Source organism: Acomys minous (assembly GCF_964271855.1).
Source record: "Acomys minous genome assembly, chromosome: 8".
In the NCBI taxonomy this organism is placed as follows: Eukaryota; Metazoa; Chordata; class Mammalia; order Rodentia; family Muridae; genus Acomys; species Acomys minous.
This window is the reverse complement of record NC_140489.1, coordinates 47,786,925-47,811,967: the sequence shown is the minus strand read 5'-3', so window position 1 is coordinate 47,811,967 and position 25,043 is coordinate 47,786,925. Positions and strand designations below refer to the sequence as shown.

Genomic DNA, 25,043 nt, shown 5'->3' with positions numbered 1-25,043 from the left:
GGTGCTATTATGACATGATTGTTTTCGTTTGGAAATTAATCACAACATAAGGAGATTTGATTGCATGTCAAGTTGACAAGGGGTGGGCTTGTAATGGCTGTTCTTGGTTGTCAACTTGACTACATCTGGAGTGAACTACAATTCTGAAATGGAAGGTACATCTGTGAGAGATTATTTTTGTAAGGTTTGAAGTGGGTTAATCCATCTAGTGTGGATCTTGGGGCAGGAAGACACAAATGGTTGATTAGGATCTTGAGGTAGGAAAATACACCTTTAATTTGGGTCACACCTTCTGCTGGAAGCCCGTATAAGGGCACAGAAGAAGGATGTTTTTGCTTTTTGCCTGCTTGCCCTTTCCTGGCTAGTAAGTCCGTTCCTCCACTGGCATTACAGCCTACTTCTCCATGATCCAGCGTAAAGACCAGCTGAGACATCCAGCCTTGTGGACTGAGCAACTACTGGATTCTTGAATTTTTGGTTCACAGCAGCCATTGTTAGATTTAGCTAGAGTGCAGCCTGTAAATTAGTTTACTAAACCCCCTTTATATATATTTATATATGCGTGTGTGTGTGCATATACATACATACATACATACATACATACATACATTCTATAAGTTCTGTTACTCTAGAAAACCCAGACTAATACAGATGGTTACTAATACTAATACTAATACTAATACTAATAACACCACACACTACATGTCTTGGTGGAAGAACATGGGAAAACCGGTAGGACTGAACTTGCCCTTCCTCCCTAATGGCTAGCTTTCATAGCGATGGAGGCTGCTGCCTGGGAACTGTAACCAATGGTCCCACTTTACTGGGGATCCTGAAGGCTACGGTAGCAACATGTCAGGCCTGATGTTCCTACTGGTAAAGAAACTATTATGGATATAACCCCCCCCCCCATTGGATTCCTGGACCATATCACAAGAGGGACTCGGGTGCCTGGCTCTGTAAACCTGGCGAAAAGGCCACAGCTGGAGAGACCATAGAGTTTGAAAAGCTGCTGTTGCTCTTCTGCTAAATGATATGTGCTTTCTAACTATGTGCTTACGCCCATCCATTAGTGCGGCTGTTACCTTTGGTCCATGAAGTTTCTGTTTTACAGTGGGCAGCAGTTACTGCAGAGACTCAACTGGCCAAGGTGCTGTTGAACACCCAGGTCTAAAAGGAGCAGCTACACAACCTATCCCAGCCTCAGGGAACATCCTAGAAGAGGGTGTGGAACGGTGGCAAGAGGTGGAGGTTGTAGAAAGCTAGCATCACTGTGATTATGGGATGGGGGAGGGGTTCCTTGCCATCAGCAGATTTATAGGCAGTTAACAGCAGCAATGAAAGGGGAATTCTCAAACTCCCCCCCCCTCCCAGCTTTTGTAGGCAGTTAACAGTTGCTAGGCAGAGAGACATTTTATTCAGTGGTATAACAGCGCTCTTGTAACTGTAATTAAACTCATTGGTTCCTCAACGGGAGATTTGAATGGAATTGTTTCTTTGATCTGCTGAATAGGGATTTGTTCTTCTTCCCCCAGAAAAAGTTTATACAAATGGAAAAGCAAGACACCAATCCATGTAGATGATGTTTCCTTTTATGTTAAGAAAAGGGGAATTGTGTCTGTGTGCGCACTCACACCACCACAAAGCAACAACAGAAAGTATCACTGAACACCCAGACACTATTTTTTAAAAAGCAAAAGCAAAACAAACAAACAAACAAACACCCCTCAGATACGACTCTGGAACTAAATATAGCTGGGTGTGGTGCTGTGTGCACTCCGGAAGTTGAGGCGAGAGGATTGGTGTGAGGGCATTGGCAGCGCTGCAAAATGAACCCCACTCTACCACCACAAAAAAGCCTGGAGGATGCTTATGTCAATAAGCTGGCCCAGGTGGGGTTCATAAACCCAGTACGTGTCACAGATGCACAAAATAAGAAAGCTCACCTCACAAATGGTAAGGGGCATCTGTTCTTGCCTAGGACCCAGGTTTGATTCCCAGCACACACATGGAACTGCCAGTACCTTCAGTTCCAGGAAATACATAATACACATACATGGAAGCCGAACTCTCACACACATAATAAAAGAGGAGGAGGAGGAGGAGGAGGAGGAGGAGGAGGAGGAGGAGGAGGAGGAGGAGGAGGAGGAGATGAGAAGGAAGTGAGGGAAACCAGTCCACATTAATAAAGATCTAAGAAGTTCATCCAGTGGCTGCAGAGAAGAGGCTTCACGAAGAGCTGCGGAATGTGTCCTCTGAGCGCACGTGCTCCCGGGAGTGGCCAGGCCCGGGTCCCGCGCGGCGGCCACGCGCCGGTTTCCCCGGTTCCGCCTCCGCCAATCTGGACCCTCCTCGCGTTCCGTTCGTGCGTGCGAGCGAGCGAGTGAGCGAGCGAGCGCCGAGCTGGCTGGGCCGTGGAGGGCGGATGGCGGACTCGCAGGCGTTCTGCGTGGCCGAGGAGCGCAGCGGCCACTGCGCCGTGGTGGACGGACACTTCCTCTACGTGTGGGGGGGCTACGTGGTAAGGGGAAGGGGCGGGCGCGCCGGGGCGGCGCGGGAGCGGCGGCAGGGGGATGACGGCCGGCGACGGGGCACCCCCATGGGCTCCCAGGTGATCCGCCTGCGCAGCGCACCATACTCGCCGCGCGCCGCCCACGTCGCTCCCGTTCCCAAAGCCACCAAACCGGGGTTCCAGGGTGCGTGACCCCTCCAGTTTCCGTGGCTCGGGACTGGAGAGGACCAGAGGACGCCTTGCTGTGTTTTTGTTTTTTGTTTTTTTAAATCTCATTGCCACTATGCGACTCAAAATACCGAAGTCATCAAGCAGTTAAATGTATCAGCTATTTTTAGTGGCATTTCTTTCCTAATTAAGTACTTCTGAAGTCTCAAAATAGATCCCTATTCGCAACACTACACCAGAGTTTTGTGGTTGAAAATTCGTATTGCCATGGCGATTGGAATGTGTGTTTGTTTTGTTTCTAAGATCGCAGGGTGATAAGCAAGGATTATCGAGTTGGGAAAATAATTCAGGTATACCTGCCAACCCGGTAAGCCCTACTACAAATGGAAAGATACATCTTCTGACTTCTTCAGTGCCCTTATGTGACAGACCTGTAACACAATGAATCACAACGAAATAAAGTGCATACTGTGTGTGTGTGTTAAGAATTCTCAGGTCCAAGTGGGGTTTTCTTGTTGTTTTGTGTGCTTATTACTAATTTAGTGCAGTATCAGATAAAAAAATTAGGTTTTGAGTGTCTATCTGGCATGTCCCTAGGCGCTCTCATATCCTAATCAATAGGAGTATAGATTAGGATCTAGTAAGTTTTTTAGATTGGTTTTATTTTATGTACATGAGTGTTTCGCCTGTATGTATGTCTGCATCTCGTGAGTGCTTGCTTCCCAGGGAGACCAGAAGAGGGTGTTGGGCACTGGAGTCACAGACTGACATGATCCCCATGTGAGTTCTGGGGATGGAATCCAGGTCCTCTGCAAGAGTAGCCAGTGCTTTTAACTACTAAGCCATCTCTCCTGCTCTAAGTCTCCATTTAAAAAAGATGGTCGAGTGAGCGGTCGTGGTGACTCACCCCTTTAATCCCAGCACTTGGGAGGCAAAGGCAGCGGATCGATGTGAGTTTGAGGCCAGCCTGGTCTATAAAGGGAGTCTAGGACAGCCAGGGCTACACAGAGACACCCTGTCTCGAAACCCCCCCCCCCCAAAAAAAGGTCATGTGACACCAGGGGCTGCTTTCTGGGGCTTTATTTTACTTTATTAATTAATTGAGACAGGATCTCACACTGTGGCTCACAGAGTCTGGCCTGGAATTTCTGGTTTAGCCCAGGTTGTCGGCAGACTCAGGCCAAGCTTCCTGATTTTGCCTCCCAAGGGTTGAAATTTATGGGCAAGTTACCACAACATTCTGTTTTGAAACAAAGTCTCAAGTACCACAGGTTGGTTATGTGAGTTCACAGGTAGCCTGCACTACACGAGACAGTATCAAAAATTATCGTAATCTTCTAATATCTCATCTTTATATGGATTCACCTTTAACTCCATAAATGAAATAGATCGATGTAGAATTCTTTGGGGCCATAAAGGAAGTATCTGGGTGTTTTAAATCGTATGTTGCTCTTGAAAATTATAGTGGATGAGAGTCTGGTTCTCCAGGGGCCAGCTACAAAATTTTCCTTTTCTGACTACTTGTTATTCCAAAGAACAGAGGTGCTACAAACACAACCCTCTAAAACACAACACAGATTAAAATCTTGCATTAATTACTTTTAAATCCCAGAAGTCATCAGCAGTCCAATAATGTCTCAGGTATAAGTGGAAGGCAGGGGGAAGAGTATGAGGCAAAAAAAAGACAGAAAATGCAGGACCCTCCCACAGCTGTTCTAGATGGCCTTTTGAGCAGGGCATGGCTGTAAGGCCTTGGAAGCTGGAGGGATTCCAGCAGTGGTTGGTTAAGAGTCTGGTTATCTGTCTGTCAGTCTGTCTGTCTATCTATCTGTCTTTCTATCTATCTATATCTATTTGTCTGCTATGTATACAGTGCTCTGCCTGTGTGTACACCTGCACACCAGAAGAGGGCACCAGATCTCATTATAGATGGTTGTGAGCCACCATGTGGTTGCTGGGAATTGAACTCAGGACCTCTGGAAGAGAAGCCTCTGAGCCATCTCTCCAGCCCCGTGTTTTCTATTTTATACCCCCATTAGCTTTCCTCATTGACACAATCAATGTGTGTGTGTAAGTTAACAGACCTGTGTCCTGAAAACTCAGCTACCTGTCTGAAATACTTCTTGATTGAGCCAGGTTTTCTTTCTTTTCTTTTCTTTCTTTTTTTTGTTTTTGTTTTTGTTTGTTTGTTTGTTTGCTTGTTTTTCGAGACAGAGTTTCTCTGTGTAGCCTTGGCTGTCCTGGACTCACTTTGTAGACCAGGCTGGCCTCGAACTCACAGCGATCCACCTGCCTCTGCCTCCCAAGTGCGTGCGCCACCACCGCCGGACTGATTGAGCCAGTTTTAAAGGACCATGTATTTGAAACTAGTCTTCGAAGGCCAGCGTAGCCGGTGCTCGAATTTCCCTTTGTTCTCTGTTCCTCTATGCCTTTTCCCAATTGATATCCATGCAGGTGCCAATGCCGCGGTCAGGAAGGTGAAATGTGAGCAGCTGCCTCAGCTTTTGAAGAAGAGTCATTGCATGCTCCCAGATGGAACATATTCAGTCTCTCAGGGCCTCATTCAGACAGTTCTGTTTCTCTAACAGGATCAAAAAGGATGACTTTTCCTCTGAACTTAAAGAAAAATTGATCTATAAATATGATAAAGTGGCCTGTTATGTGGCTCTTGCTCTGGTTCCTGGTGAGGAAGTCTATTTTGGCAGGAGGGGGCGTAAGAGAGTCTCACCGTCTAGCACAGGCTGCTCTCAGAGGAGCTGTGTGGCAAAGGCTGTACCCTGAACAACTCGGTCCTCCTGCATCTCAAGTGCTCCGCTCCTCCACTGCCACTTCCAGCTTTGTGGTAGAGGTGGTACTTTGGAGTTGTTTTTCTTAAGTGTGTGTGTGGGGGGGGGGGCCCAGTGCCCAAGAAGACCAAAGGTGTGAGATCTCCTAGAACTAAAATAACAGATGGTTGTGAGTGTCCAGCGTGGGTGCTGGGAACCCAAATCCTCTGCGAAACCCCTGTGGTGCTCTTAACCCCGGGACCATCCGTCCAGCCCTGTGGTAGAGGTTTTGCATCAAGCGTCTGTCTACCGTCCACCTAAAGCTAGAGGACTGTTCACATTTTCTTTTTGCCAGTGCTGACGCAGCCATGCCAGCTTCCTTGCAGTTAGTGTTTGCTTGGCATTTCCCTATCTTTCCTATAATGGAAACTGTGTCATTATGTTTTATATAAAATACATACAGCTAGGTCTCATTTTTATCCACTGTGTTATTACTTTCTTCACCTAGAGTTTTGCCTGCTTTCATGTAATGTTGATATACTTCTGTTGATATGATTCAACATATAGCCAAGTCTGGCTTCAAACTCAGGGTATTCCTGCCTCTGTGCCCAAGTGCTAGAATTACAGGCCTGTACCACAGTAATTCTGATACATTATTTTTTCTTTTTGTTTTTACAAGACAGGGTTTCTCTGTAGCTCTGGCTGTCCTGGAACTCACTCTGTAACTGGCTGGCCTCAAGCTCATAGAGATCTGCCTGCCTCTGCCTCCTAAGTGCTGGGATTAAATGTGTGAGTCAATACACTTTGCCACTTTTTTTCCCCCAAGACAGGGTCTCACTGTGTAGCCCTGGCTGTTCTGGACTATGTAAACCAGACTGGCCTCAAACTCACAGAGATCTCCTGCCTTTACCTTTTGAGCTAGACGTAAAGGCAGGTGCCACCACACTGGCTGGCATGTGCCACCACACTGGCTGGCACACTTTATCATGCATGTGTTTTATGTTTTGGTCTCTCTGTTGTTTCTCATTCTTGTTCCTTAACGTTCTCAATTAGAGAACTGGTCCAGAGGGTTTTGTTCTTTTTCTTTTTTTTTGTTTACCTAGAAATTATATAATTTGTTTTTAGTCATTTCATAGCTAACCTACTTATTTTTTTTAACACAAATAATCCATAAGGTTCAAAGTTTAAAATTATATTTATTAGTCGGGCATGGTGGCACAGCACTTGGGAGGCAGAGGCAGGAGGATCACTGTGAGTTCGAGGCCAGCCTGGTCTACAAAGTGAGTCCAGGACAGCCAAGGCTACACAGAGAAACTCGGTCTTGGAAAAAAAATTACATTTATTTATTTATTTGTATGTGTCTGAGTTGCAGGGGATGGGTGTAAATGCCACTACAAATGTGTGGAGGTCAGCGGACAGTTTGCAGGAATTAGTTCTCTTCTTCCACCATAAGAATTCCCAGAAATGGAATGCAGGTCATGGGCTTGGCAGCAAGCTCCCTTACTGGTCATGCCCGTGGTTTGCAGCCTTACTAATGCTGCGGCCCCTTAATACAGTTCCTTGTGTTATGGAGACCCCCCCAATCATAAACTTATTTCATTGCTACTTCATAATTGTAGCTTTGCTATGGCTGTGAATCCTAATGTAAATATCTGATATGCAACATATGTGATATGTGACTCCTGTAAAAAGTCATCGAACACCCAAAGGCGTTGCAGTCCACAGGTTGAGAACCTCTGCAGCAAGCCCTCTTGTTGGCCCTCAAAGTTAAATTAAAGGTTAAAAGTTCAACTCCTAGGCCATGGGTGCAGCCAGCTGCTTGCCAGTTGCTTGGCTCGTCGTAGACTCAAAAGCCGCCAGAATGGGTCATGGGAGTGATGCGGCTGATGAGAGCGTTGCAATAACGGCACGGACTACAGATCATTTAGTGGAGATGGTTTGTCTGTCCTTTTGTTTTTTCTGCGATGGGAGCAGAGAATGGTGAAAGGAGAATTCAGGAGAGTGGGTCGTCTTTTTGGGGATGAGTCCAATCGTGTTGATATTCATAGGAATGATGCAATGCAGAAGGAAACGTGATGTAGAAGAGAATTGGTTTGGAGCGGCATCTCGGTGGCTATGAGTTCATCCTGCCCCTCAACAAGATCCAGAGTTGGTTCCCAGAAGCCACATCAGGCAAGGTCACAACCACCTGTAGCAGCAAAGGATCCCATGACTCTGGCCCCATCCATGTGCACTTGCACAGACGCACACATACATACATACCTACACATAATTTTTTGTTGTTGTTTTTCGAGACAGGGTCTCTCTGTGTAGCCTTGGCTGTCCTGGACTCACTTTGTAGAATAGGCTGGCCTCAAACTCACAGTGATGTGCCTGCCTCTGCCTCCTGAGTGGTTGGGATTAAAGGCCTGCGCCGCCACCGCCTCCCAGCCATACACAATGAAGCTCCATTTAGGAAGGTGTAGTGCAGGAGGAAAGGGGCTAAGCAACAAAATCTGACTTCTTTTATTTGTGCTTCACTTGTGTTTCTTTATCACCTGGTGAAATGTTAGTCACATTGATTTCTTAAATTTCTGGGCTAAGGTAAAGGAGCAGTCGGTTCTTCAGGAGTCAATGTGCTTTAAATTTCACTTGCCTTTTACATATGAGGCTCTGGGAGATTAACTATAACAAGCAGGCATGCTGCCCTCATGGTGTCGGTTCGCAGGCTAATTGAGGGAAAAAATTATCTTGAACAAAAACGAAATAAATATTTTTTGTAAGGTATAAAGAGATTCGAGATAAAAAAAATTCACACATGTCACCAGGACTGGGAATCAGTAGAGTTATATAGCCTTCAGAGGTGGTGTCATGCACACAGTAGGTGCTGTGTATACAGTAGGCACTCACAATGTCTTCAGTGGGATAAGGTGTCTAGTGTGGTGTGCTTAGTTATGTCTTAAAAAAAAAAAAAGGCAACTTGCGCCTTTAATCTCAGCACTCAGCAAGGCAGAGGCAGATGGATCACTGTGAGTTTGAGGCCAACCTGGTCTACAAAACAGAGTCCAGGACAGCCAAGACTACACAGAGAAACCCTGTCTGGAAAAACAAACAGACAAAAACTTTTTTTTTATTCTCTTCATTGCAAAGCACAGTGTTCTGTGGTGTGTGATCTCCGTGCTCTGTGGAGTCTATTAGTGGTTTTTTTTCCCCCTATGTGAAAGTTTAGCTACCCTAAGCCTTATTTCTTGAGACTCATATATTTTCCATTTTATTGTAGATATTCATTTCAGTTTTTCTCACCCCAAGGAAGTATTTGATACTGTATAACTGAAAAACAAAATGAAAAGTGGTAACTTCCTGTATTTTTTGTTTTTAGTCTATTGAAGACAATGAGGTATATTTGCCAAATGATGAAATTTGGACCTACGACATTGATAGTGGACTGTGGTGAGTAATTTTAAGCTGTTTAACTCACAGAGACTTTAATAGACCAGAGGAAACTCAAGAACATACTTTGAACATTTATGACACTGGCCTCTCCCTCTCCCTCTCTGTGGTCCGGCTCTGTCCTTCCTCCCTTCCCTTCGGCATTCTGCGCCCTCACCGTTCCTAAGCCACCTCTGTCTATGAAGACTATTCCCAGTCTGGGTGACACATGTGAACCTTCTGTGATTACCCGCCACCCCACCTCCCCACTAGGATGAAATGATTTTATTATGGATCTCTTTACACTTTTTATTTACTTTTTTGCTTGTTGCCTCCCTTCGTTTTGGGGTAGGGTCTCACTTTGTAACCTAGACCAGGCCCACAGTCCTCCATGTCCCCAGCGCTGGGAGACAAGCGTGTGCCACAGCACCCGGCTACCATTATATCTTACTCATGGTTGGCGACAATGCTTTTCATGGGAGGACGATTAAAGGGTGCGTTTATTTTTGCCTTCTGGAAAGCTAAGAACGTCTCTGTGGTCCTTGCTGCAGGAAAATGCACCTAATGGAAGGAGAGCTCCCGACTTCCATGTCGGGGAGCTGCGGGGCTTGCATCAGTGGAAGCCTGTATGTTTTTGGAGGATATGATGACAAAGGATACAGCAACCGAGTAAGCCTTTCTTGTAACTCAGGAGTGCGGCCAGATGTGATCCCTAATATGTCACCTGACACATGTAAAAATGGTTTAGGAAGAGGGTAACTGGAGCACATACTAAGCTTGTAGCCATTAGGCTTTAAAGACAGCTGGGGAATGCAGCAGCCATGTTTCCTGTCCGCCTTTCCCTGCTTCAGTTACCTGCGTTCCTGATTGTTACCCACGCACAAGAGCAGACGGGAAAGACAGTTGCAGGGTGTTTTACTCATCACACGGACTCTAGAGCACTGTCTTCTTTTCTTCAACTCTGTAATCTAAATTTTCTAATGGGCAAAGTACTTATTGGAAATAAAAGTAGTGTTAGTTTTTGGGTGACAGACCCAAGAAACGGATCTTGTTTTCAGATGCCCCGGTTCCTAACAGCACTCTCATCTTTTAAAAGCTTTACTTTGTCAATTTACGAACACGTGATGGAACCTACATCTGGGAAAAAATCACCAAGTTTGATGGACAACCACCCACACCACGTGATAAACTTTCCTGCTGGGTGTATAAAGACAGGTAATACAGCAACCGAGCCTTAGTGTCCTCACATAAGATCCAGCCTTTGGCCAAAACTGAGGAAACTCCATGTTTTCCAGTAACTATAGGCTTGTTTTCATGTCAGTGGCAACAGCAGCCCTAACGCTGATAAGAACTTTGTTATAAAAGTGAACGTGGAGGAAATGCTATTTGCATTTTTTTCACCTTGAATAATTCATGTAACTTTGGTTTCTAGATCATTAACACATTGGCGTGATAAAAACTGAAGCCATAATAAAAAGTATACAGTGAGCCAGGTGGTGGTGGTGCAGGAAGAGGCAGGCAGATCTCTGTGAGTTTGAGGGCAGCCTGGTCTACAAAGCGAATTCCAGGGCAGCCAGGGCTACACGAAGAACCCTGTCTCAAAAAACCAAAACCAACCAACCAAAGTGTACAAGGAAAGGCCAGCCACCCCTATCTTCCCTGTCCACCTTGACTTCCCGTTTTCCCCCCTCTCCCCAAGAAGCCCCAAAGTCTATATTTCTGTTGTTGCTGTTGTTTAGGGTGCATCTCCCACAGGCCTGCTGCTGTTCTAGACCTCAAATGCCAGTTAAAGCACGGGCCCTGCTAGAGAGACTTTTTGAAGCCCCTCAAATGATTTCAGGGTGCAGCAGCTTTACCAGGACCCAGGCATTTCCTGAGGTTGTCCCCGGGACATTTGCTCACCTGTGCGCTGAGTTTCCAGCTTCTTTCCTCTTCATTTCATGGGCTTCACGCAAGCTCGGCAAGCGCTCTCCTACTCGTCACACCACAGCCCCTATTCCAGCTTTTGATGATGGTATCGAGCCTTCCCCAATACCATAAGTCACGGCGTGTGTTCACGCCCACGAGGCTGGCTTCTTTTGACTCTAATTTGCCATTCCAGCCTAGCTTGGTGGGTTTGGTTTTGTTTGGGTTTTTTTTTGTTGTTGTTGTTTTGTTTTTGTTTTTTTTTTTCAACTCCCCATGTACCTAGTTTCTTCTCTCTCTCTCTCTCTCCTTGTCTTCCGGGAGGCAGAGGATGACGACCAGGGGTCACTTTTTACCTACTGTGCATTTATCTTCTGGAGTTGTTTCCTTCATTTCTCATTGCTCCCTCAGTTCTTTGATTCCCCTCCCCCTGGTTTTTTGAGACAGGGTCTCTCTGTGTAGCCTTGGCTGTCCTGGGCTTGCTTTGTAGACCAGGCTGGCCTCAAACTCACATCGACCCACCTGCCTCTACCTTCCCGAGTGCTGGGATTATAGGCATACACCACAGCGACCGGCTGGTTTTTTAAAAACTATAATTGTGTACTTTATTTTGCTTGTTTAGGTGGTCAGGGTAAGAGAATTCTCTTTGTGTGTGTGGCTTCTGAGGCAGGATCTTACTCTGGAGCTGGACTAGAATTCATTATGTAGCCTGGGCTGACTTGGGAACTCATGAGAATCCTCCGTTCTCAGCCTCCTTAGTGCCAGGATTGCAGGCATGAGCTGCACTGCCCAGCTGTTTCAACAATCTGTGAACAAAAGTGTGCCCTTCTAATTTGTTTTTCAGATTAATATACTTCGGTGGTTATGGGTACAGAAGGCACAGTGAGCTTCAAGACTGTTTTGATGTCCACGATGCATCTTGGGTAAGGAAGTAATCACTTTTAATTCATCATCACTTAAAGCTTTAGGAATAATGAATCTAATCATATTAAGTGCTTCCAATTTGCCATAATTAGCCCTATGTAAAAAGCCCTGCGTCTTATTCTTTTAGACTTGTATCCAGTTGGAAGACGACATCTCACTCAGTAGATTAGGGTTCCTGGTTATGTCATTAGTCACTTGGCTTCTGTCCAACAACAGAGGTTTTAGCATAGCTTGGGAATATATGTTTTTATTTGGCCATGTGTCTGTTCTAGACCCTCACCTCCATGTAGGCGAGCCAACCAGAGTTATTCATAGCTCAGCCTGACCTCTGGAGAGCTTACAACGAAAGGGTTGGCGGTGCCCTTCTTTTCCTGACCTATCCTTACTAGTTAGAGAATTAAAAGTTGTAAATTATAAAAATAACTTTTTTTCAAGACAGGATCTTATTCTATAACCCAGAATGCCTTAGAACTTACTATGTAGCCCAGGCTGGGCTTTAGTCCATGGTGGTCTGCCCACCTCAGGCTCTGAAGTGCTGGGAAGTACAAGACACCACAACCAGCTTATAGAAATGGAGTCTTGTAAAAGATTACTCTCGCTGGGCGGTGGTGGCAGCAAACCCCTTTAATCCCAGCCCTTGGGAGGCAGAGGCAGGTGGATCTCTGTTAGTTTGAGGCCAGTGTGGTCTACAGAGCTGAGTTCCAGGACAGCCAGGTACTGTAGCCTGGGATGGCCTGGGGTCCACTGTGTGGTATGGTGTGTGCCTGAGTCTGCCACTGTGGTGACACTGAACTACCTGTGTGTGGTACCTGCAACTTCACCAGCAAATACGTAGCACAGCTGTGCTCCTGCTTTAGCCACAATGCTCTTAGCTGTCTATTTCTGTTTCAGGAAGAGCAGATATTCTGGGGGTGGCACAATGATGTTCACGTGTTTGACACAAGGACAAGGACTTGGTCTCAACCAGAAATTAAAGTAAGCGCTGAGTGACCCGGAGGCCTCTGAAGCAGAAGCCCTGCTCTGACCCCAGCTCTCTCTCTCTCTCTCATCTCTCTAGATTTCCCTTTATTAAATTCCCATTTCTGTTTCTGGGGGAGGGAATAGTTACTTTTATTATATTCATCAACATTATCAAAATCTCTTTTCTTCCTAAGTTAAATATTGGGTTTGTAACCAAATGTAAAATAATTCTCCCACTCTTCCTCCCCTTCTGTCTTTGATGTTTTGAGAGGGTCTTACTATGTAGACCACACTGGCCTTGAACTTGCAATCTTCCAACTTCTACCACTCCAGTGCTAGGATTATAGGTGCTGCCACCACACTCAGATAAAGAAGCTCCCTCAAAAACTATTAACAATTGATATTTTTAGGGGCCGGGCATGGTGGCGCGCACCTGTAATCCCAGCACTTGGGAGGCAGAGGCAGGCGGATTGCTGTGAGTTCGAGGCGAGCCTGATCTACAAAGTAAGTCCAGGACAGCCAAGACTACATAGAGAAAACCTGTCTCAAAAAAACCAAAGGACAAACAAACAAACAAGAAACAATTACTATTTTTAATCATATATTCTAGAAAATATTTTTTAAAAGGGATCATTATCCTTTGTTTTCATTTTTGAGAAAGAGTCTTGTGTAGCTTAGGTAGACCTCAAACTTGCTTGAACTCCTGCTGCTACCTCCCCGGAATCATTCTTTACCTATAAGCGTCTGTGCGGATTATCAGAGTTCTGGTTTTTTGTTTTTTGTTTTGTTTTTGTTTTTGTTTTGGAGACAGGGTTTCTCTGTGTAGCCCTGGCTGTCCTGGAGCTCACCCTGTAGACCAAGCTGGCCTCAGACTCAGAGATCTGCCTGCCTCTGCCTCCCTACTGCTGGCTTTAAAGGCTTGTGCCACCATGCCCAGCCAGAGTTCTTTTTAAAAGTCCTTTAAAAACAGAGTCAAACAAACAAATAAACAAAAAGCCCACGAGTCTTTCTTGACCACTGAGCATCCCTCCAGACCTAGGAATCAACTTTTAGAAATGGTTTTCTCTTAATTTAACTATTTATTTAACCACAGAGGTAGAGGTTAGTTTGTTATTACCAGCTAGATCTCAGCACAGTCACTCAAGTGATGCTGAAACAGCAGATGAGCTTCGTTCAAGTTAAACTATACAGAAGGTATTTTTTTTTAACTCTAAGAGGTTAGAAAAAAACAAAACAAAACAACTTCCAAAATCCAAGATGTCTAGGAAAAAAAAAAAGACTTCATTGGTTTGGCTTAGACCATCACTGAACTAGTTTTGTGAATTTGAAGACTTTTGTGGGTAATAAGTAAATTGCTTTTCTTTGTTTTGTCTTGTTTTTCATGACAGGGTTTCTCTGTTTACCTTGCCTGTCCTGGACTCACTTTGTAGACCAGGCTGACCTCAAACTTACAGAGATCCGCCTGCCTCTGCCTCCCGAGTACTGGGATCACAGGTGTGCACCCCTGAGTTTGGCTCATAAATAAATTCTTAGAGTCTCTGAGATGCAATATTAGATCAATGGTGTGGGCTGAGGGGAAAGGAGAGGAGAGACTTTTTAATTTGCTTTTTAAAATCTTTATATTTCAGGCTAAATTTATATGAACTTTGATTTCGCTAGGGTGGTGGGCATTTTAAGAGCAGAGGGGTGCATTTTCTTCCTGAAGAAGCTATTTGTAGTTACAACCGAGCACAGGATGTGGCCGGTACAGCTGTTTCAAGTCTGTCCTCTGTTCTCATCTCTGCTTGCAGGGTGGAGTTCCACCACAGCCACGAGCCGCGCATTCATGTGCAGTTCTGGGAAATAAGGGTTATGTCTTTGGCGGACGCGTTTTGGTCAGTGTTTTCAATGGAAATTGTATTTTCATGTGTGATGTTTATAAGCACTTGTCATCTGACTTTGTGGAGCAGCTGAACATTTAAATAACCTAGAGATTAAGCTACACCTTGTACTAATTTGTATTTATCTCCTGTTTCCCAAAGAGACCCCTCACAGGCTGTCACAGATGATTTTTAGTCACATTTTGATGAGGAGAGCCCTTGACTTGAGTGCAGTTCCGGGGTATTTAACTTCTTACCATCCAAGTTTTGCTAGTCTAAACCCACCTCTTCCTTTCCCCTTGGATACATTAACCTGGGAGCTCCATGTTAACTTTCTTAACATTTAGAATTCATGTCCACTTTTCAACCTTCCAGTGCTAGGTAGAGCAGGGCAATCTGTGCTTAATCTGAATTTGTTTTAAAACTAACATTTTATTCCATAAAAGAGTTAAAACATGGTGCACTTATCATGCCTTCATTTTAGCAAACTAGGATGAATGACTTACACTATCTAAACCTGGATACCTGGATTTGGTCTGGAAGGTAAGTAAAAAGTAAAGTCTATATTCCAGTCTTATGGGGGGAGGCGTGGTCATAATCCAAGCTTGGGTTTCTGAAACTGAGTTGATAGTTTTCTTTAGATTATATGTCTAAATAAAAACTATAAGATTTAAATTTCCTTATTTCCTTTCTTCTTTTTGAGTCAGAATCTTACCAAGTAGCCCAGGCTGGTCTTGAACTCTGGGTTGTCTTGCCTCGTCCTCTCAAGTGAAAGTATTACAGTCCCTACAGTCAGCTAATGGAGTTTATACAAACTCTGTAAAACGCAGACATAGGAAGAGTTGAAAAGTGCCATGTGAAGGCGCTGGCTGTATAATAAGCTTTCTTTGGAGAACGGCCGCTAGAGATGGAGCGGCTGCCTGGAGCCACCTCATACCCCTGGATAATGAAACAGAGAGAAGGCAGATTCTGCCTGTGGCTCATCACAGCACTTAACAACCGAATATATTTAGGTATTAATTTGGACATCCTGTAACACAATGGAATCAGGGCTGTAAATTATTATAAAGTATAAATACTATTAAAAATAAAACTATAAGGACTGGGGAAAGAATTCAACCAGGAAGTTGTCGCGTAGCACTTTAGGTCCTCAGAAACCTTGTAAAAAGCCAGGCCTGTTGTGTGTGCTTCCACACACAGAGAAACAGAGATAGATGGATTCTTGGGGCTTAGTGGCCAGTCAGCCTAGCTGACTCAGCAAGTTCCAGGCCAGTGAGACCTGTCTCAAACAAACAAACAAACAAACAAAAAACCTGGGCCGGAGAGATGGCTCAGAGGTTGAGAACTGACTGCTCTTCCAGAGGTCCTAAGTTCAATTCCCAGAAAAACATGGTGGCTCACAATGATCTATAATGAAATCTGATGCCTTCTTAAGACTCTGTCTCAAGCAAAAATTGAAAAATTATATATATGCCTCGATGTAGACAGCTCCCAAGGACAACACCTGTTACTTACCTCTCTCTCTCTCTCTCTCTCTCTCTCTCTCTCTCTCTCTCTCTACACACACACACACACACACACACACACACACACACACACACACGCAAAACTAAGTAGGCAGACATGGTAGTACACCATGTAATCTCACCTATAAACTCAGGAGGCTGAGGCAGGAAGATATTGAGTTTGGCATTAGCTTTGCTACATAACAAATTTGTCACCTGCCTGGGGCACATAGCAATATCCTGTCTGAAAAGCAAGCAAAATACCCAAATAAAAAGTAAAAGCATAAAAGTGTGAGAAGACAGATACTCTTAAAACTTTGGTGTTAAGGGTCCTGTAAACCTGAATTTGGTAAGTGAAAAGACTGATTCAGAAAACCAGCTAAACATTAAGCATTTCTCTACAAAAAAAAAAAAAAATGGATACAAAATGTTAAAAGGCAATTAGAAAATATAAACAGAAAGTAAACTGAAATCAATATTTATAACATTAAAAAAAAATGAGCCAGTGGTAGTATCCCACACCTTTAATCTCAGAACTCGGCGGGGGGGGGGGGGGGCAGAGGCAGGCGGATCTCTGTGAGTTTGGGGCCAGCCTGGTCTACAGAGTGAGTCCAGTACAGCTCAGGCTATTCAGAGGAACTCAATATTCAAGGGGGGGGCAGGGAGGGAGAGACAGAGAGGGGGGGAGAAAGAGGGGAGAGAGAGAGAGAGAGAGAGAAGAGGTTAACAGATTAAATCAAAGGTCTACATGAATTTAGGGAGAAAAAGACACTCTAGTAGGTGGGACAGGACACAATGGGCAGCTCACAGGTGACCAGAGGCCACCGAGCTAGGCTGTGACAGTGCACTCGGTAGACACTTTCCTGAGAAGTAGTCTGCAGTACACTTGAAACAGACGATGGAGCCACGTGTAGCAGTGGGCGCCTGTTCTCCTAGCATGCAGAAGGAGGCAGAGGTGGGCGGAGCTCTGTGAATCTAAGGGCAACCTCCACAGAGTGAGACTCTGAACGTATTTTTGTAGTTGTTAAATGACTTATAACCAAAGTATTTTTCTTTTGTTTATTCTCTCTCTCTCTCTCTCTCTCTCTCTCTCTCTCTCTCTCTCTCTCTCTCCCCCTCCCTCCCTCCCGCTCTCTCTCTCTCTCTTTCCTCCCTACTTTATTTCCCTTCCCTCCTCCTCTCCTCTCCCTTTCTTTCTAAGCAAGATCTCTGTGTGTAGCTCAGGCTGACCTTGAAGTCACAATGTAGCCTAGGCTAGCCTCTTGGGCACTGGGATTGCAAGTGTACACCTCCACTCCTTGCTCGGCTTCTCCTTTAAGATCTGAGATAAGTGTTGTGGTGAATGGTAGCACAAAGGGCCGAGGCAGGAGCGTGGCGAGCAGAGGCCAGCCTGGCTGCATGACACTGTCTTGGGAAGATAACAAAATCTTTTCATTATCATTAATTCAAAATTGGATTTCAATTTTCTTTCCCTTGCTACAGGATTCCTGTTAATGGAGAAAGCCCCAAACATCGGTCATGGCACACTTTAACAGCAATAGCTGACGATAAGCTTTTCCTATTTGGTGGACTAAGTGCGGATAATATCCCATTAAGTAAGTCCATACACCTTAGCGTACGTATGGTCATCACTTTACCCTACCCCCCATTACCCTACCCCGAACCCCCACCCCACTTGTTGACACCAGAAGTCTGTAACTCCTGTCACTGCTGATTCTGAGAGCTATGAGGTTCCTAGTGCAGTTTGTTGTTGTTTGTTTGTTTTTGCAGTAAATTGGGCATCAGGGCACACAAATGACCAAGAAAAATATATGGCTGGGTTTGACATATTAGGTTATTTTCATAACCAAAATATTCCCTTTTTTCCATTTTATTTGCTTATTTATTTGTGTGTGTGTGTGTGTGTGTGTGTGTGTGTGTGTATGTGTGTGTGTGTGTATGTATGTTTGCACACACATGCCATAACATGGGTGTGGAAATCAGAGAACAACTTTTAGGAGTCATCCAGGTGGATCCTGGGAGCCACACACCAGTGTCAGCAGCAGGCGGCTTTACTAAAACATCTTGTGGACCCTTAACAAAAAATATCTATGGATAGAGATATTTTTCATTCAGAAACTTCAAATACCCTTAAAACTATTTATAATACTTTCAGTAGAGATCATAGGAGAAGAGTATTTGCTGTGCAAGTGTAATCACCTGGATTCTGGTCCGGGGCACCCACATTAAAATCTGGGGGTGGAAAAATGCTTTTGTAACCCCAGTCCCAAATGAGACAGGAGAATTCCTGGGGCTTCCTTCCCGGCAATCTAGCTGATCAATGAACTCAGTGGGGAGATCTGCAGTATTAAATTTGAAAGCAGCTTCTCTCTCTCTCTCTCTCTCTCTCTCTCTCTCTCTCTCTCTCTCTCTCTCTTTCTCTCTCTCTCCCTCTCCCCCCTTTGGTTTTTTGAAATAAGATTTTTCTCTGTATAGCCCTGGCTGTCCCAGAACTTGTTTTGTAGTTCAGGCTGGCCTCAAATTCAGAACTCAGAGATCCACCTGCCTCTGCCTCCTGAGTGCTAGGATAAAGGCATGCGCAAACACGCCTGGCTTTTCAATTAAAGTATTTTGAGCATCTGTAACCTTCTAGTCACCAACACTCCAGAGGAAGTTCTTAGTAGGGTTATTAATTATTCTTAGAGACTCTTTTCTTTAGTTTGTGAGTTTTTTGGGTTTCTGTTTTTGTTTTTGTTTTTGAGACAGGGTCTCACTTTGCCCAGCCCAGCCTCAGACTCATTGTATCACTAAGAATGACCTTAAACTTCTGAGCCTCCTGCCTCTGTACCTTCTAAGTGCTGGCTTTCCAGGCATACACCAGCATGCCCTGCTGAGATTTTTAAATTAAATTTGTATTATAACAAGACTGACATTTGTACATTTAAATAGAGATTAATATAATAACTTCATGAATCTAGTATTTTTAAATTCATACTTGACTTTTAAAAAAAATTATGTGTATGGAAGTTTTACCTACATTTATGTCTATGCACCACATGTGTCCACAGAGACCAGAAGAGGGCGTCAAATCCCTTGGAACTGTGTTAACAGATGGTTGTGAGTCATCATGTGGGTGCTGGGAAAGGAACCCAGGTCCTCTGGAAGAGCAGCTGGTGCTCTTAACTACTGAGCCATCTCTCCAGCCCCATGGTTGCTATTTTTGATCATTAGCATAAGGGACATTGAATGCCCTAACTCTTCCTTCCTTCCTTAAGGATAAGGTTTTAATTTTACGGTTTGTCTGCATATGTACCAAAACACTTGGTGGTGTTACATGGCCACAGTGTCGTGGCTGTGTGAGAAGTGTCCACGCTGATTAGCAACGGGTTCTGAAGTCTTCATGGGCGAATGATGCTAGAGCTGGGATTTGACAGTTCAACAAGGACAACACAGAGGCAAACAGAGCACAAGTGGCAAAGTCTCAGTCTCTTTTCTTCTTTTCTCTTTCTCCTTTCCATCCCCCCCCCCACCTCCCATCTTTCTTTTCTTGTTGTTTTTGGTGCTGAAATTGAACCAGGGCCTCACGTGCTAAGTACAGACATCACTAAAAGCTGCAAATCTTGATACCTGTTGCCTCTAGGGTGTGGGGCATTCTCATATTGTACCTGTTTAAAATGTTTATGAAAAATGTTCAAACTCACCCAAGATAGTGAGTGATACAAATGTAAGAGAATAAACCTGGAAAAAGTTAAAATTATATCCTGAAGACCTAATCCTAATTTCTAACCTGTCCTAATATTTCAGGTGATGGCTGGATTCATAATATAATAACAAACTGTTGGAAACAACTCAGACATTTACCTTACACCAGGCCCAGGTGAGCCCCAAACTAAAACAACTGAGAGTCTTTACAGTATTGAGATTTAGAACAGAGTGCATAGTGTTTGTAAGGGAACCGTGAGCAACAGGAAGTTACTTTGCAGGTTAGCGTTATGTTAATTAACTAAATACTTTGATTATATTTATTGTAAATGATTTATCTAATTTTTAATCTGTAGTTGCACAATTGAAAATGTTACTTTTAACTAAGTATATGTTTGCCAAATAAGTATTTCAAAAAGCATAGAGTAATTGAAAACCTGTTATAAGATCAATTTTTAATGTTACTATTTTTAATAAAGAGATAGAAATAGCATTAGCTTTAATTATGGTTGTTTTTATAAGACATTTAAAGCAATTTATTGGGATATTTGCTCAGACTGAGCAAGGCCTGATGGCCCATCCCTGTGATCCCAGCACTTGGGAAGTATAGGCAGGAAGAATAGGAGCTTAAGGCCGTTGTTGGCTGTGTAGTGAGTTTGAGGGTAGCCTGGGCTACGTGGAACCTTGTCTCAAAATAAACAGTAGTGTGATACATTCATTAATGTGAGTATTTAGAAAATGCTATTTATTTGTTGTATATTATAAAATAAATATTGTAGAAACAACATGCTATTATTAAAGAAAATCAAGTACTGCCATACTAATTTTTTCAAATTTAATTGACTAGCATAATAAAAATGTCTCATAGGAAGTTGAGATGCAGCATGCCGTAGATCACTTGTAGAAGTGTGCTGTCTCATGCCATGTGTTCCAGAAGTGGCCTTGCTCGGTATAAAGTCAATGTATGAGATATCTTTCTGTTATTTAACAAACGACAATCGCTAGCTTATTTGGGGGAAAAAAGCTAAATATTCTTCTGTATGCTGGTACATAAATCTATACTAACACAGTTTGGAGACCATCATAACTGCGTATACTATTCTTATATCTTTATGTATAAAACTTTATTAGAATATGTTGACACATTTATCTCTTTGGAACATTTGTTTAATTCAAAGAGCTTTTTATTGAGACAGCATTCATGTTCGGCTGCTGCTTAACGTTTGGCTTTACGAAGTCACTGAAGACATGCACGTCCTCATGTGAGATGACGGGACGCCTAGTTTCCTCTAGGGTTTTGCTTTTAATGACTACATTAATTATGGATGACAGTGGTAGGAAATAGATTTAATTTAAACGCTTCTGACTTACCGTATGTTTCGAGTCTTACTGAGTAATTAGAGCAGAGCTACTGTTGCCAGTAGCCTGCTAGTTAGGACTAGAGCTGTGTGCCGCGCTTTCTTTCGCCTGAGCTGACGTGTCCTGTCAATGCTCTGCTTTATTAGAACATTTAGGTGATAAGTGTAGAGCAGCGGGGAGAGGACACACACTGTCAGTCTGTAGAAAACATCAGGTTGCAAGCTAGATGCCACCCAAGTCAAGGCAGGAAAGGCTCTGCGCTGTTCTTCACAGATGAGATCCAGGTCCGAGTTTCCCTCAGGCAGATAAGACAGAGGCAGATCTGCCTTCAGGTATGAGGTGAGGAGGAAAGCAGGTGGGGTAGAGCTGAGTGTAAGGAGAACTCTGTGTGTGTGTGTGTGTGTGTGTGTGTGTGTGCGTGTGCGTGTGCGTGTGCGTGTGTGTGTGTGTGTGTGTGTGGTTTGAATGAAAGTGACAGGCGAGGCCACATCTCCACACATTTTGCACCTTGCCACACTATAATGTGAGGTGGCAGCTGCCCGATTCTCCTCTTAGAGTGCCAGGATGCTCAGCCTCAGCGCTTGTTGACATTTTCAACTTGCTGTTGCTAGGAATGCCCTGTGCATTGAGATCTCTCCAGGCCTCACTGTACACAAATCTGTAGCTGGATGTACGACCTTCTGTAGAGCTCCATCTTTGTTAAAGGTGGCTGTTAGGAATGACTATGTGCCTGTAAAGATGTCATAGAAAGTGCAGGGGTGTGGAGCCCTAAGTCCTGTCAGGCCCCATTAATACTGCCAGCATTACCCATAATTCCCATGCCTTCATACCTTCCCATAAATGAGGACAGTCAGTGTCTTCTATCTCTCCTGTGCCTCACTGCTCTCTATTCCCATGCCCAGCGCCTTGACACTATCTGGGTCCCTGCTGAAAGTTTATACCAGTCTGCAGTCCAGCAGATGATCTGTGGAAGGGGCAGAGATGCCACCAAACAGTGCTTCATCCCGAGTTACGAGTGCATTTATTGTTGAGTGGGGGCGGGGGGGGGGGTTGAAGAGAGTGTGCAGAGCCTCACTGTGTGCACTTGTTTTTGAGTGTGTGTGGGATTGAAGAGGGTGTGCATAGCCCCACTGTGTGCATTTGTCGTTGAGTGGGGGGGGGGGTCAAAGAGAGTGTGCAGAGCCCCACTATGTGCATTGGTCATTGAGTGTGTGGATGGGGGGGTCGAAGAGAGTGTGCATAGCCCCACTGTGTGCATTTGTCGTTGAGTGTGTGTGGGGTTGAAGAGGCTGTGCAGAGTGTACTGTGTGCATTTGTGGGGTTTAAGAAAAGGGGATAAATGAATAAAAATAAATACTCAATAGCAAATATATGTAATATATTGTTATTTGGGTTGACTATTGCTTCAGTAACTTGTTATATTAAGAAAAGCAGCCTAAACCAGGATGCCAGGGGTTTGAGAGCAGTGTGGGATTCATAGCAGGCCAGGCTGGTCTGAGACCTATGAACCCTGCCTCAGCAGAAGCTAGGTGTGGTGGCACACACCTGCAAGCCGGTGCCTGGGAGGCAGAGGGAGGCATAGCGAGTCCCAGGCCAGCCTAGTCTACATAAAAAGACACACTGTTCCCTTATCCTTTAAAGAAAAATATAGTGCTGCCTTAAAGTCAAAGTAATGACTTTGTAAAATCCTAAGTGTACCTTATAAAACTGAGAATTTATCTGCACTTTTTTTCCCTGAGAGCTAGAGCTTATGGAAATACTGAATTTATAAAGCAATGAAATTGGTTTTGGTAAACCACGTGAAATTTGAGATAGGCAGGAACCATCTATCAGACCATTTCCTAAAGAACGCTGCATGCCCTAGTTGTTCATGGGATAATTTGTTTATTTAATGACTGAAAAAAATTAATCTTTTTGTGTTTGTTTTTGCTATTCAAAAGTTTTGGAGTACAAACTGGGTGCAGAATACCATACTGAGCATTGTTTGGAACGGAGAGTTCAAACATTCAAGTTGGAGTGGAGTCCAGGTGTGCGGTTACTTACAGCCACTCCTGAAAGCAGGGCCACCTAACGTGTAGCCTTTGCTGATTTCCGAGGTGTAAAGCTCCCACCATGGCTGACACCAGGCTACCAACGTGATGCCACTGAACCTGAAACTGGATGGAGATTCACAAAACGGGTTTCAAATAGCCAGTGGTGCAGTTCCAGCACACCACTGTGGCCATTTCTGACCCCACAGACCTCAGTCCTTTAGCCAGCCAGAAGACACACGCCCAATAGCATATATAGAGCAGCCCACCTGCAAATGTACATTAGGAGAGCATAAAGGAGTGAGTCAGTGTCAAGGGTATGAGCAGGACCTTCGCATGGGTGATTTGGAGCAGGTCCTGGCGGCTGAGGCTGTGAAAGAGTGATTTAACCCAAGCATCAGAAAAGGGCGAACACAGCCAGGGCGGTGGTGGCGCATGCCCTTAATCCCAGCACTAGGGAGGCAGAGGCAGGTGGATCACTGTGAGTTCCAGGCCAGCCTGGTCTACAAAGTGAGTCCAGGACAGCTAGCATACATAGAGTATGTCTCAACTCCCTCCCAAGAAAGAAAGAAAGAAAGAAAGAAAGAAAGAAAGAAAGAAAGAAAGAAAGAAAGAAAAAGAAAAAACAGCTCTTGTAGCAGAGACTGCTCCTGATCAGGAAGTTCCCAAGGCAACAGAAGATTATAACAATTTACCACAGGCTAGGGATGAGGCGCAGTGGGAGAGGATTGCCACATACACAGGCCTTGGGGTCATCCTCCAGCACAGAGGAAGAACACAAAGACACACACAGATTTACAGGATATTCTAAACTATTTAGAAGAGACGAACCTGAAGATTCCTGACACCGAGCTGAGAAGTGTTTGAGGGGCAGACTTAACCACTGCACACTCGGGTCAGATCATTTCACTATGTGTAAGTGCAGGTACCAGGGACCAGTTAAATCTTTCTGAAGTGGTTAAGATGACAGGAAGTATTTTAAAAGTATTATTTAATAGCTCCGTGTCACTGGGTGGGGATGATAGAAAATGAGGAATGCATTATGGTATTCTGTACCCAGAGTGCTGGGTTTGAGGTAGAAATAGGAAGGGGATCCAGATGCAGGCCCAGAGCAGGAAAGAAAGGGCAAAGGTGACAGGAAGTGACATAGAAGCCCCCAAAAGAGGTGGGACAGGTGCCCTCGGGTTGCACCTGAGGGGTCGATCCTTTTAAATTCATTTCAGGGATAATGTGTATAAGGTAAAAGGCTTAGCAAAGCTGGGTGCTGAGGCAGAGATACTAGGAATCACGTCTGACTGGAATATGATGCGGTGAAATAGATCACCTTTCCGAGTGTGTGTTCTGGAACTAACTTCTGTGATGTGCACGCTCTTCCCTGGTAGTGTCTCACTCTGTTTATACTTTTCCATCACAGGTTATGGCACACGGCCTGTTTGGGAAAAGAAAGTGAAATAATGGTATTTGGTGGGAGCAAAGATAACTTACTTTTCTTGGACACAGTAAGCAAATCTTATACTTAAGCATTTTCTCTGCGTAATTATATTCAAATAGCTTCTCAGCCGTTTTGTTGCTATGGTAACCGCAAAGCATAGAAGAACCCAAAAGTGATGCCTGGAAGGACCACCCTTCCAGGTCAGAGGCTTTGCGATGTATGTCAGGATATTCAGGTTTGCCAACCAAGATCAGTCTATTAAGTTCATTAGCTAACTTGTTTAAAAAGGCGTCCTCTTTCCTGTGCTGGGCTTGAGTCGAGGGCCTTGCACTCACACATACATTGGACGAGCACTAGTGGCCCCAAGCCATGGCCCCATCTCCCTTTTCTTTCTCTCTCTGTGAGCCTTACCACATGTGAGCACTTGTAGATTAAATGTATGAAGATGTCTGTATATGAAAAGAATACAAGCTGCTGGTGGTAGCGCACACCTTTAATCCCGTCACTCTGCAGAGGCAGGCAGAACTTTGTGAGT

The 25,043-nt window shown here is 44.4% G+C and overlaps 2 protein-coding genes across 5 annotated transcripts in view; one reads left to right on the top strand and one right to left on the bottom strand.

The window, feature by feature from the left end:
• POLE2 (DNA polymerase epsilon 2, accessory subunit) overlaps nt 1-1,290 on the bottom strand; it is a 44,442-nt gene extending 43,152 nt beyond the window's left edge. Inside the window, exon 1 of the mRNA XM_084792508.1 lies at nt 1,086-1,290. Coding sequence (XP_084648634.1) covers nt 1,086-1,096 — 11 coding nt within the window. The 5' untranslated portion in view covers nt 1,097-1,290. The remainder of the gene's footprint in view (nt 1-1,085) is intronic.
• KLHDC1 (kelch domain containing 1) overlaps nt 1-25,043 on the top strand; it is an 83,332-nt gene that overhangs the window by 50,142 nt on the left and 8,147 nt on the right. Inside the window, exons 1-11 of one of the 4 annotated variants that reach the window (XM_084792514.1) lie at nt 2,175-2,521; nt 8,804-8,874; nt 9,405-9,522; nt 9,950-10,068; nt 11,603-11,681; nt 12,574-12,657; nt 14,433-14,516; nt 14,986-15,044; nt 17,489-17,601; nt 19,790-19,862; nt 24,491-24,575. In XM_084792514.1, the coding sequence (XP_084648640.1) occupies nt 2,426-2,521; nt 8,804-8,874; nt 9,405-9,522; nt 9,950-10,068; nt 11,603-11,681; nt 12,574-12,657; nt 14,433-14,516; nt 14,986-15,044; nt 17,489-17,601; nt 19,790-19,862; nt 24,491-24,575 (981 nt within the window). In that variant the 5' untranslated portion in view covers nt 2,175-2,425. Of the gene's footprint in view, nt 1-2,173; nt 2,522-8,803; nt 8,875-9,404; nt 9,523-9,949; nt 10,069-11,602; nt 11,682-12,573; nt 12,658-14,432; nt 14,517-14,985; nt 15,045-17,488; nt 17,602-19,789; nt 19,863-24,490; nt 24,576-25,043 lie in introns of those variants that run through there. The other 3 variants (XM_084792517.1, XM_084792516.1, XM_084792515.1) reach the window with 3 other exon arrangements.